The sequence below is a fragment of the Cimex lectularius genome, unplaced genomic scaffold (genome assembly GCF_000648675.2).
Source record: "Cimex lectularius strain Harlan isolate CLEC.00 unplaced genomic scaffold, Clec_2.1 scaffold307, whole genome shotgun sequence".
In the NCBI taxonomy this organism is placed as follows: domain Eukaryota; kingdom Metazoa; phylum Arthropoda; class Insecta; order Hemiptera; family Cimicidae; genus Cimex; species Cimex lectularius.
Genome location: NW_019394204.1, coordinates 372,734 through 386,339, shown reverse-complemented (window position 1 = coordinate 386,339; position 13,606 = coordinate 372,734). Strand labels below are relative to the sequence as shown.

The window sequence follows — 13,606 nt, the reverse complement described above, 5'->3', positions numbered from 1 at the left end:
AACGTTCAACTCCTACCCCTAGGCTCTTGGGATCATTTGTGATGAACTTTCTATTACATTTTAACATTGTGCTCCACCTTTGTGTCCTGTTCGTACAACGGTTAACTCCTAATCTCCAAGGTGACACGTCCTCATAACGATTTGAGGAAAACCGTGCGCCCATGCTCTTGCATTAATCAATCTCGGCAAAAATCCCAGCTGAAGATGAGGACAGGACAATGAGCCGATTTGCATATGTGGCCACCGAGCCTGACCGGCGTTTTAAAACTGTCCGAAAATTACGGATAACCGTCCCGGCAGTTTTTGGTTTTTCGTTACATTTTTTTATGTCGGGACATGAGAGTATCGTCTCTCGCCGTCTGATGATGAGTGGCCAGTGGGCAAGGTGAACTGGAAAGGCAAGGTCTCAGTCGGCAAGGACGGGCCGACTGACATTTATTGGGTTGTCCGGAAAATAATGCAGGATTTTAAGTTTTCATTAAAAAAAATCTATATAAAATATTCTGTTTACGTTTACAGGATTACTCATTTGTATGAATGTCAACACTTATTAATCCTCTTCCAAATGATATTGTTTGTTTACCTCTGTAGCATTCCGCTACTTGGAAATAATTCAGTCATCCTTATAATGTCAAAGCGAGAATTTCGTACGATTTTCTTTTACGAGTTTAAACTCGGCCGAAGCGGAGCCCAAACGGCTAGAAACATTAACCAAGTCTGGGGCGAGGGTTGTGTTAATGAGTGCACTGTGCAAAGGTGGTTTAAAAAATTTCGGGAGGGAGATTTCAGCCTTGAAGATGAAGAAGGTCGTGGAAGGCCTTCCTCTCTTAATGATGATGTTCTGCGATCAGTGGTGGAAGAAAACCCCAAAACAACTGTTCGAGAACTTGCAGAGCAACTCAAAGTCAGTAAAACGACCGTCGCTGACCACCTCAAGGCGATTGGAAAAGTGAAAAAACTCGAAAATTGGGTTCCACACTCATTAAACGATCGCCAAAAAAATCAGCGCTTTGATGTTTGTGCATCACTTCTTTGTCGAAACAAAAATGACCCATTTCTGGCCAGAATTGTTACATGTGACGAAAAGTGGATTCTCTACGATAACACTAGACGTTCTGGACAGTGGCTCGACAAAGGAGAAGCTCCAATACATTTTCCAAAGCCCCCAACTCATCAAAAAAAGGTAATGGTTACGGTATGGTGGGCTTCATTTGGTTTAATACACTACAGCTTCTTAAATCCTGGCGAAACCATCAATGCTGAATCATACTGTAACCATATTAATACCATGCATCAGAAATTGGCAGTAATGAAGCCCTCTTTGGTCAATCGGAAAGGGCCCATTTTGTTGCATGACAACGCTCGACCACATGTGTCACGTGTAACGTCACAAAAATTATTGGAGCTTGGCTATGAAACTTTGCCTCACCCACCCTACTCTCCGGACCTCTCGCCTACTGACTACCATTTTTTTAGACACCTGGACCACTACTTACAACACATAATATTCAAAAATCAAACGGAACTGGAAAATGCATTTATTGACTTTATCAATTCTAAAAATTCTGAATTCTACTCAGACGGAATTAATAAGTTACCAACACGTTGGGAGAAATGTATTGAGAGTATGGGAAATTATTTTGATTAAAGAACATTGCTTTAAAGTAACTAGTTTCTTTTTTTTTTTTAATACCAAAATCCTGCATTATTTTCCGGACAACCCAATACGTAACCCGCACCCTCTCGTATTTTGAACCCGTTACGCTACGGATCATCACAGCCCGTTACAGCGCAATGACATCAGAACATCTCCGACATCCAATAATCTATTATATAATCCCATGTATTTTTATCCAATAATTTTTCCCTTACAAAACCTCCTAAATAAAAGTTCACTATAGAGTGCATGAGCTATTATTATTTATTACATATCTTATTAAAGGTGGTCCTATTATGTCCATCGTTATTCTATAGATAATACTTAATTATTGGGACTTTATATAATATATAATTTTTATTGATATTCAAGTCATTCCCATGAACTCTTTGTACTTTAGTCCTTAACACAATTCGATTTAATTGTCTTAAATTTATGCAGAAAATACCAAAAAATATACATACACATATTTATTATTTACGAACTAAATCAATATACTACAAATAATTAAAAGAAAAATTAACCGATTTGGCCAACTAAGTTTGGGTTTTTTCTTAAAAAAGCCTTAGGAAGAAGGATGACTTGCTATATGACGCTTAGCCATAAACTTGATCTTCGGGATGACCATATCACAGAGAAGAAAGCAAGGAAGCATTTGAAAAAACCATAAAAAGCAACAAACATACAAAAAATGGAACACACACCGAAAACAAGGAACAAATAAGGTACAAGAAACATAATGTACAATAAACGAAAAGTAGACAAATAGAAGCAGAACAAGTAGAGAACAAATAAACAATGGACTCAACACAGATATAGTCAACAAACATAGAACAAATAAACATCCGGCATAAGAAACACATTCAAATAATGTAATGCAAGAAATACGAAACGAACATACATCCGATACAAGAAACACCCAGACAACAAACAATACACATGTACACACATGCAAGCATATATAAACACCATGCCTCTCGACTTGTTTGAGTCTGATTCTCTGAACACTATAAGCTGTTGAAGAAGTAAAATTAAAACTTCTCTAAATTGGTAAACCGAAAATACATATCGGACTGTTTAATTAGTTTAACACTACAATAAGAAAAACAGGGTAGGTTAAGGGTTTTAATTAAATAAAAATTATGTACATTCGCGAATATTTTTCTGCGATGTTGTTCCGTGTCAAATAGTTAATGAAAAAGCAACACCAACCGGTGAAACCTGATAAAACGGAGTATATTTTCTCCCTACATACAGTTTATATAATATTATTAGGAAATCCTTAAATAAGTTTTTTTTTGGTTTTTGGTTGAAACGGTAGAAGTTTTTTGAAAATTACACGAGGGATTGCAACAGCAGAGTGATCAACCCTCGGGGTGCCGGTGTTTTTGGAAAAAAAATTTTTGTAAGTATGTCGGGTTCGAATGCAGGGCCGCTGGATTCGAACCCGGGACAGTGATGAGCGACAACGTTGCGGCCACCGACTCCCCCATTTAAATTATCTCATTTTAAACAGTTTTTAGTGGTGGGTGATGGAAAGAGGCAATGGATGAAGTTTGTTAAGTTTTTCCCATTGATAAAAGCCTTGATTATACTTGGTTACATATTGGGTTGTCCGGAAAATAATGCAGGATTTTGGTATTAAACAAAAAAAAAGAAACTAGTTACTTTAAAGCAATGTTCTTTAATCAAAATAATTTCCCCAACGTGTTGGTAACTTATTAATTCCGTCTGAGTAGAATTCAGAATTTTTAGAATTGATAAAGTCAATAAATGCATTTTCCAGTTCCGTTTGATTTTTGAATATTATGTGTTGTAAGTAGTGGTCCAGGTGTCTAAAAAAATGGTAGTCAGTAGGCGAGAGGTCCGGAGAGTAGGGTGGGTGAGGCAAAGTTTCATAGCCAAGCTCCAATAATTTTTGTGACGTTACACGTGACACATGTGGTCGAGCGTTGTCATGCAACAAAATGGGCCCTTTCCGATTGACCAAAGAGGGCTTCATTACTGCCAATTTCTGATGCATGGTATTAATTTGGTTACAGTATGATTCAGCATTGATGGTTTCGCCAGGATTTAAGAAGCTGTAGTGTATTAAACCAAATGAAGCCCACCATACCGTAACCATTACCTTTTTTTGATGAGTTGGGGGCTTTGGAAAATGTATTGGAGCTTCTCCTTTGTCGAGCCACTGTCCAGAACGTCTAGTGTTATCGTAGAGAATCCACTTTTCGTCACATGTAACAATTCTGGCCAGAAATGGGTCATTTTTGTTTCGACAAAGAAGTGATGCACAAACATCAAAGCGCTGATTTTTTTGGCGATCGTTTAATGAGTGTGGAACCCAATTTTCGAGTTTTTTCACTTTTCCAATCGCCTTGAGGTGGTCAGCGACGGTCGTTTTACTGACTTTGAGTTGCTCTGCAAGTTCTCGAACAGTTGTTTTGGGGTTTTCTTCCACCACTGATCGCAGAACATCATCATTAAGAGAGGAAGGCCTTCCACGACCTTCTTCATCTTCAAGGCTGAAATCTCCCTCCCGAAATTTTTTAAACCACCTTTGCACAGTGCACTCATTAACACAACCCTCGCCCCAGACTTGGTTAATGTTTCTAGCCGTTTGGGCTCCGCTTCGGCCGAGTTTAAACTCGTAAAAGAAAATCGTACGAAATTCTCGCTTTGACATTATAAGGATGACTGAATTATTTCCAAGTAGCGGAATGCTACAGAGGTAAACAAACAATATCATTTGGAAGAGGATTAATAAGTGTTGACATTCATACAAATGAGTAATCCTGTAAACGTAAACAGAATATTTTATATAGATTTTTTTTAATGAAAACTTAAAATCCTGCATTATTTTCCGGACAACCCAATAATTTGGGCACAAATCGTAGATGTTCGATTTTAAAAATTGACTGCAGTTCTTTCTCTTGAGGTCATGACTTCATGACAAGACCTCCATTTTTTTTGTCATCGCCCAATAAAAACTCTGATTGTTGCACGAAACAAAAGGCACGACGGCATTAGCATACCACATGAGACATCGATTAGGAATGCCTTGTAAGTTTATATTAAACTGGTTAACAATAATCAAGTCCGGCCATTTCTGGTTATTCTGCAAGTTTTTCTTAACTTTCCAAACTATGTCATTAAGAAATGGCTAGTCACGGTCTGACGTGCCTGATCGGCATGATCTGCCATGTGAAAACTTCTGAAAAACTCTTGTAAGTAGCAGTGGTACAGTATAAAAAAAGACAACACTGCGCCTTCCAAACGGTCACAGGTTTTTGTTTTATTTGGTCTCGTCCTCATCTAAAAACAATTTTAATTATGAATCCTGGACGAACGGAAGTGACGCTGTTCCTCCAATCTAGGAAGACAACTTGTCTCCGGAATCCAGGTGGGCATGATCGAAATCTCGACTTGATTTGACACAGGATATAAACGGAGTTCCCACATTACAATAAATTATCCATTTTCTGTGGAAAACCCGTCCAAGGATTTTGAACTTGCCTTATTTCATCCCAGAGGTCATAATGTCACAATGAATTACCCTGATAAACATATAATGAGGATAAACAGTGTGCCTTGTAAGTTTTGATTCGGAAGGCCGTATTCCAGCTTGAAATCAATCGTTGAAAGAATTTCTTTCTGATCCGACCCGAGGACGAAGAAAGGCGATGAATGGGGGGCTTAAACGTATTGAGGACGTGACGTAAATGTCGATCCAAGTCAGATAATCAACAGGTGAACTTGACTCTGGCCGGCCGTGACCATGTCCTAGCCAACATTTCGCTCCTCTTAGTTTCTGTCCAAAAGTGCTCTTTTAAAAAAAATAGAAAAACTGTTCAAATTACCTGTGAAACACCGTCAAATCATTAAGATTTTTCATGTTTATTTGATTTTAACGAGACACAGTTAAATTTGTTAATGATCGGTTAGTGGCTGTTTTTTTAACAGATTCACCCACACGAAACAACTAATAGGACAGAGTGAAGAAAAATTATGCTCATTAGAAGAGAGGCCAACGCACGCGCACACACACACACACACACACACACACACACACACACACACACACNAGAGAGAGAGAGAGAGAGAGAGAGAGAGAGAGAGAGAGAGACAGACACATACATACACACACACACACACACAATCTATATAAACGATGTATAGAGCAGTAAATTGGTCAGAGTTAAGAGAAATTAGTCTAGTTATCTGAGAGTCATTCCTCCAGAGGACCTGACAAAATTGCTTAATAAGACCTGTCGAAAAATCACGTCTTCGCCTGTATCTCAGGCGTTAGAGGCGTTTCTCACCTCGTACACGGACGTCTTGCTGCAAATTGCGTTGGCCATGGTTTTGTAAAGTTCATGGGTAGCTTACTGGTAGTAGGGGGGTAGGCGATATGAAAAAACAAAAACGAGTTTTCGAATTTGGGCGTCTCCTCGCCCAATTATCCGCCGATAAAGAGCAAAAGCAATCAGACTCGCCTCTTCCTCCAGTGCATTAATTAGAAAAGGTTATTTTTTTCACTCTACCGAATTCGTAACGACAGGCTTGACGGCTTATCTCCCCATCTTAAGAAAGCTCGACAAAGATGCGGAAACGACCGTGTGCTAAGTCAAAAAGGCCTTCTAACAAAAAAAATTAAAACAACCTTGTATATCAAAAAGTGATTTGTATTAACGGAACTCTTAAGAAAATGTTACATTTCATGAAATAAGCACAACACAGACAACAGAGACCACCCGAATAAAAAACACTTGTTAAATCTTCATCCTAAAAACATGGTGTCTGTTCGAGAAGCGTCAGTATTTAGCCTCTCCCTGCTTATAACCTTGACCATCAATATTTATCCAATAGTGTATTTTTACGATGAAAGCTACGAGAGCATGAACTTATTATGGGAAGAAGTCTTACGTTTATAATGAACTTATAGAATCTGCGTCTCGCTCTCCCTACTTATAACCCTGACTTCTTTCACTTCTACTCAATAGTGCATGTGCCACAAGACACATTAAAAGATACCAGAATCAGAAATTATGTCACGAAAAGGGTTTCGTTTGCGACTCTGATCTCCCTGCTTATGACCCTAACTTCCCCCTTTAAACCTCCATTCATTTACGCTTAACTAAAAGAATGGGCAATTATGATACGAAGAGGTTTTTGCGTTTCGATAAACTTATAACTTCTATGTCACGGCGCTCCGCGCTTATGACCCTAACGCCCTTTCATCCATTTCCGGTCAAAGGCAAATATGTATTTGATAATGGAGGCACCTAGTTAGCTGAAATAATGTGAAATTATGATCCGAATAGGTTTCACTTTATAATAAATGACACAGCGTCCGCATCTTGCCTCTCCCTGCTTATAAGCCAGCGCGACTCAATTTCCGGTCAATGGTACATACATAATTATTATTTATACATCCGTGCTTGGTAAACTAAATGAATCCAAAATTATGACCAGGAAAGGTTTGTAATAAAGTAATATCTAGCAATACCTTCTAGAACGTCATTTACTTATAGGATAGCGTCTTCGACTCTCCCTGCTTACATCCCTTACGTCATTCAAAACTTAGCAAACTGTACAACAAGTATGTCAAATTAGGAGGTGGTTTTAGGATTTTAATAAATCATGTAGAGTACGATCATGCATGCCATTTGTTTTTACATGGCCTGCGTCTTAGCCTCTCCTTGTTTGTAACCCTAACCTTATTCCATTTACGAATTTCGAAACAGCAGTGCATAATAAACTATAAGAGTGTCAAATTATGACCAGAAAAGGTTTAAGGATTGCAATAAATTACAACTGCAATAGTACGCATGTGTTTGCCTCTCCCAGCTTATAACCCTGACGTCCGTCCAACTATTTTCGGTACATGGCACATATTTCGTCACGAAGCCGATTCCAAATAATTCTAACGATCCGCATAATTTTTCAGTTACAGGTGGCGTTATGGGGTTGCGCACTCGGATGGGGACACGTGGCACCGTTAGCCCTGGTCGGTGAGAAGCCTCTTTCCGTCGCAAGTACGACAGTACAAGTACCGCTCGTCCTGGTGCCGAGGGATGACCTCACATTGTATTCAAACGTCCACATAAATGCCGTCTCTAGAACGCAGCCGTTAGTCAGTTGTAGTCTCAACTCCTACACGCTGGTAAGAAGCATTAAATTACTTTTAAAACGTAAAAAGCTTCATGTTGTTTCACACAATAAAGTACTCAACGATAAATTGCAACACGCGTATTTTGAGATGTATGAATGCGTGGGATTGAAGAATTGTAGCGTGCTCGAGGGCACAACGGCCAAGTAAGATATGCATCGATTTAGTTTTTCCATTGAGAACAGACGCCCTTTGTCGCCAAGAAACGTGATGACATGCAGTTTCGAAACAGGAAATCGTCGTTTATCAAGATCCTAAGATGACAACCTTATTTTTTTCTTCCAGGAAGCCACCCCGGCAGTTCGAGTATTCTTGAAGCAGCCGATCGTCGTCCAGAACGAGCACGCTTTATTGCCTTTCCCGGCGCAGATCAGCGTCCTCCACGAAGGTCTTCGTATGTCCATCCCAGTCGGGGCACTGATCGCCCCTGTTCCGGTTGGCGTCGAAGGACCCCAAGTGATTCGCGTCATGTACGCGATTCCGACAGCTCCCCTTCGACTCAATTATCCATTCTACGGACCTGTGCCTTATCCATTCAGGTGACAATTAAACTATAATCAGTTTATTTATTTAAAAAAGATGATCATAGTGAATTTGGTTTTTTTAAAGTCAAAATACAATGGGAACCTCCAGTTGGCTTGTTGCCTGTTTTATTTTCTTATTTATATTTAGTAGTTATGCCTTTAGTTTATGCCACAACATGGATATGGCCTAAGTAGTATGTCTACCTACCTTAACGTTTAGCTATCTGTAGATCGCAGTTTTAGGCAGTTCCAGACAAGTTTTGAGTTAGTCTCATAAGCTTGAAAAACTTTAGAGCTTCCTGGCACCTGTATTGTTATTTTTGCATCCTTAAGATATTTGTTTTTTATTTAAATTCCACGTGTTTCTTTCGCTAGTTATTCAGCTTGAAAGATAGTGAGCTGGGACCCAGGGCCTCGGGGCGTTCGTAGTTGGACCCCTTATGGCCCAAAACCGCACATTAACCTTCTTTGATCCATCAAAACTGCTCAAAAATGAATAGAGATATTTGTAGTTTATTCTTATTCAATTAACTTTAATTAAATTAACCGATATGTTCTTGTTTTGAACCATGTTCTTGTTCTCTTTGTTAGTGAGATGAAAGAAAATAGAAAATACAAACTAAAAACAAACAAATGTTAATCCTCATTTTTAATAACGGATTGACTTAAGAATAGTAAACACGAAGATTACTCATTTTGTAAACAAACATCCTTTCTCGTCTTTAATCCAGTTGTATACTCTTTAATCATGGAAAGACATCATTTTGAATTAGAGGTTCGCAATATTATTGTAAGAACGAGTCATCGAGGTCACGGGCAAGTGGATATCGCAGAGGCAGTTGGTTTTTTCAGTGTGGTCTCCCAAGTCGATTCCGAGAGACTGGAAGTGCCAATAGGAAGGTTGGTAGTGGATCTCAGCCCATTACGACTGCAAGGGAGGATAGAAATATTGTCATTGCTGCAAAACGGACCCCTTTCAATAGTGCCGGCCAGATCCTAAGTACAATATGTTTTCTCAAGGCGTTTATCAACCCAAACGCAACTTTGAGACGAGCTGCAGCAACAGCCCGCCACCAGTAACTCAGGAAAATATGGTGCATTCCGTTCCCGAGAACTCATCGTCAACAAGACAAGAGGATCTTTAGCGTCCGCACCTGGCCTTTTCGGCCCTATCGGACGTTTTGATTCTCAAGATAAGAGCTGACGCACCTCCGCATACGACGGGGCAGTGTTACCGTCGCAGCAATGGTGTAGAGGCGCCCCAGCCTCCAAGGGCCGAGACAACCTCGCTCTCCGCTTGTCCACTCCGAATGGTCAGGCCGCATCGGGTCGTATGCCGCACCCAAAGGGCTAACTGGCCATTACATACATACATACATCAGCCTGTTCTTCCGCGTACTCCCTAGATAGAGAAGGCCACTGTATCTCTCTGAGTATAGGGGCTCCCCTAGTGTAGAAACTTCCGGGAACGCCCCGGCAGCGGTTTAGTTTAAAGTGGAATTGCTAACCACACCCTAGATGAGCACCGCCTACGGTAAAGTCTCTTATCGAGATCAGCCTACCTACACCTGCCATGCGCATTCGAGGGACGCCATAGGCTCGGCCTAGGTGGTTCGATCCTTCGCTTACTACCACGCCGTTCATACGCACAACAATGCAAAGCATACTCGAGTCAGAGACACCGATTCACTACCCGTTTCCGTTCGCTTACTCATGTATTCGAGGGACTATTCAGCATGATCGTCGCGTCCTCAACGCTTACACGCTGTCGTCCGGTCGCAACGTCTCCCGTCAGGCATGAGGCAGAGATGTCATCAATATTTAGAAAATCTGGGATTTTCCCGTCTTCCTTTTCCCCCTTGTCCCCAGACATCAATCCCATTGATCTCCTATGAAATGCGGTGCATCCGCAGTCAGTTGATCTTCAACAGCTGAGTGCAGAATTGTAACATGTTTGGAGTGAAATTACTTATGAAATTAGTGACAACCTTACTAACCAGTATACCTAACAGGTGTACCGAGGTTTTAGCTGGAGGATATAAATACCAATATACATGGTATTTATTGTTTAAAAAATTATCCAATAAACAACATTAGAAATTAAAATATTTATTTTTTTATTTTTCAAATTCCTTAATTAAATTTTCCTTCACTAAAAACATAACAAATTCTAATACATTTTAATGCAATTTATAATAAAAAGTAAAAATAAACTAAAAACAGTAGGAAAAGTAGATACTACGCAATTTGCAATAGCCCTATTCATTTTTGAGCAGTTTATGCACCACCAGAGTTCCAGGTTTTTCTTCTTTTATTTTATCTTTCCATTTTACTCTCTTTTTCAATAAATATTTGAATTGTTTTTCAAAGTCTAGCCATTTATTTAAAATTGTTCGAATATGTCGGTATGACCAGGATTGGTTCGATACTTCCTATTGTCCGATTGTTTCCTCAATCGCCGCTATCCTTTTGTGGTAAAGGTGGCAGCCTGTATTTTCCATTGTGCTGTTTTAAAACCAGTGACGCTAAGGCATAGCCTGTATACCGTTAACCTTCGATCAAGAACTAACTACTAGGTATGTAACGTTTTTGAAATGCTTTGTTTCTTGGTTTCGCAAGGTTTAAACTGTAAGATTTTTCTTAGCTTCTTTTTCTTATTGTTGCCTTGGAGGGGTTTGTATTACCCCTTTACCTTGCACCGTTTCAGCTTTATATTTAAAGCTTTTTGCAGTAGCTCGACAGTCAGGCCATATGAACTTTTCGTCTCGCTGCCTGTTTTTTAGTCGTATGTAATTTTTTTTGTTTGAATTCAAAATATGGTAACGGCACCAAAATAAAAGTGCATTAAAAGATAATTTTTATATTTTTTCCCCTCTTTACTCAAATTTATAACAACAAGGTTCAATTTTTGGCTAAATTTTGAATTTGTTAACTTTATAAAACAATATTGGCGTTAATTACTGTGTTAATACTAACCCACAATGCACTGAAGCCGCTCTACTCAGTTAATCGCCTTCATTGCGTCAACTAGGCAATTCTGCATTGCATATCAAATATTCTGTTTAGTATCTCCTTCGTTTTTTCCTTCAGAATTAAGCTAAATTGACAAAAATTAACCTTATTTTTATACTAGTCGGTAAAATAATTTCAGCATAAATTAATGGAAGATTAAAATCCAGTATAGGTTTTTACAGGTTTTAATTTTATTCCAAATTTATTTTGCGTCAACAATCTTAGAATTAACGACCGAGTTGGAATTTTTTCAGACCCGACTATGTAGACAGTGCTTACGGCTTGAAGCCAAACAGGCCGGCAGGTTCACCAGCGAGGCCAGACAAACCCGCGAACCAGTTTAACGAACTCCTGGGCAACAAGAAGCCTTCGGGTCCGCTAGTCACCGTCCTCGACTTCCCGAGTGAAATCGCCAGCCCGCAGACGCTCTACTACCAGCCACCTGTCGAGTCCGAACTGGGTAACAGGGGACCTCCAGAGGCTGTGTTTCCAGCCGGAATTGTCCAATCTGCCCAGCCTAGACCCTCTCTACAGGTCCGTGCATAAGTTATACTAAGGTTACGACATAAAACCACTGGGAAACTCTGCCAGCTTTTCTTTTTCTTAAACTGTACAAAGCTAGTTTCGTTTAGTAGATTGTGCATTTGGTAATGCTAAGACTAGCAGTTTTTTAAAATTTGAAAAACTATTAAGTTCAGAAACATCTTGTGATTTTTCCTGTTTTACAGGTCTTCCTCAACTCGAAGGAGTCACCCCTCCTGCAGTCGTTACGAGACGAGGCCAACCTGAACAAAGAGACACACAGCCACAATTCAATCAGCGTAGAAGCCCTTTAAAAATTAATAAAAAACAGAACAAAAGTAACAGCCTCCTTTCTTCAAAACGGAGGAGTCGAGACTTCTAAGATATTGTACACTAGCATTTCTGAATCACTGCCATACTTTATATTTATGCCTTTGAGAGACAAAAAGAAAAGTTTTAAAGTCTTAGCGTTATTAATCTAAACTGCTTATTTAAAGTAGAATACTAGCCAGTAAAAAGTTACCATATTATTTTGTAATATTAGTAGTTTATTATGAAGTTTTTTGTTTAATTAGCCTTTTGCAATATTAAAAAATAAGTCAATTTATAAATTGCACATTTATCGAAAACTGCGTTTACCAAATTTGTGTTACAATAAAAAAGTAATAATTTAAAATATTATATAAATTTTAAACAAATAGTTGTAATTTAGAAATGCATATGGCATCTTTTATAAAGATGTAATTTGAAGTTTTTAAAAAAATAACTCGAGTGCTCAATAATTAACGTATTATTTAACGTACTTACTACTGTTCTTAAATTGAAAAAAAAAATCAGAATACAATTTAAAAAACAAGTAAAATTTACATTTGCAATTCAGAATGTTAAGGTATGTATCTTTCCAGAACAGGCAAAAGATTTATAATTTTGTCAGGAAAGCATTTTTTTTTAAATGAATGTAGAAATGTCAGTATTTATTCGAGATACAAATTTACTTTATTAATAAAGGGCAGATCGCCATTTCTGAATGGTGTCGAACTTTTATTCTCGTCCTATCCGTTTTCCAAATTTTTCCCGATGAATCCATGATGAATTAACACAAAATGCGACCGCCAAACAACGAGGGGTCTTTCTTTTAAGACAGATCTACGTTTTCAATTTCGTAAAGAATGATGAGCAACCAAAACTTGTGATTTCCAGCTGATAAGGATCCGGAGACAACTACATATTCTTCGCCGATAATCTTCAGCAGAAGAACAAGTATATTCAACTCACATTTTTAATCAATGGTGATAACCAAAACGAGGAGGAGACCATACACTCTGTTATTGAGAAGGAAATAAAAAATAGTCAAATCAGGAAATATTTACGTCTCATCTCAATACTTTCAAATATGAGAATGTCAAAAAACCCTCCAAAAATTTATAAATCTAATTATGTGTGGCATTATGTACATGTATTTTGCCTTGATGTTGGAAAGGAATTGAGCCTCTTAATCAAACACGATCTGAAAACAAAGGTTAAAAGGAAAACTTAAGGGTTTTTAACAGATCCCAAAGCGTTATGGGCTCCCAAGTCCTTCAGGTTTGGCCTTTCCTCCCCAGGGAGAAGGAATCTCAGTCTGCATAGGTTTTCGCATCAACTGAGGATTTCTTTATCGTAGGCTTGTTTTGTGTGTTCCCAGAGCAGTTCAATTATTACAGCCCTAACACGTCCTAGGAC

At 38.8% G+C, this 13,606-nt stretch overlaps 1 protein-coding gene across 1 annotated transcript in view; it reads left to right on the top strand.

Annotated features, from left to right (window-relative positions):
- Positions 1 to 12,912, top strand: part of LOC106667661 — a 31,502-nt gene extending 18,590 nt beyond the window's left edge. The window contains exons 3-6 of the mRNA XM_014395743.2: positions 7,605 to 7,820; positions 8,112 to 8,365; positions 11,617 to 11,896; positions 12,091 to 12,912. Coding sequence (XP_014251229.1) covers positions 7,605 to 7,820; positions 8,112 to 8,365; positions 11,617 to 11,896; positions 12,091 to 12,198 — 858 coding nt within the window. The 3' untranslated portion in view covers positions 12,199 to 12,912. The remainder of the gene's footprint in view (positions 1 to 7,604; positions 7,821 to 8,111; positions 8,366 to 11,616; positions 11,897 to 12,090) is intronic.
- The last annotated feature ends 694 nt before the right edge of the window (positions 12,913 to 13,606 follow it).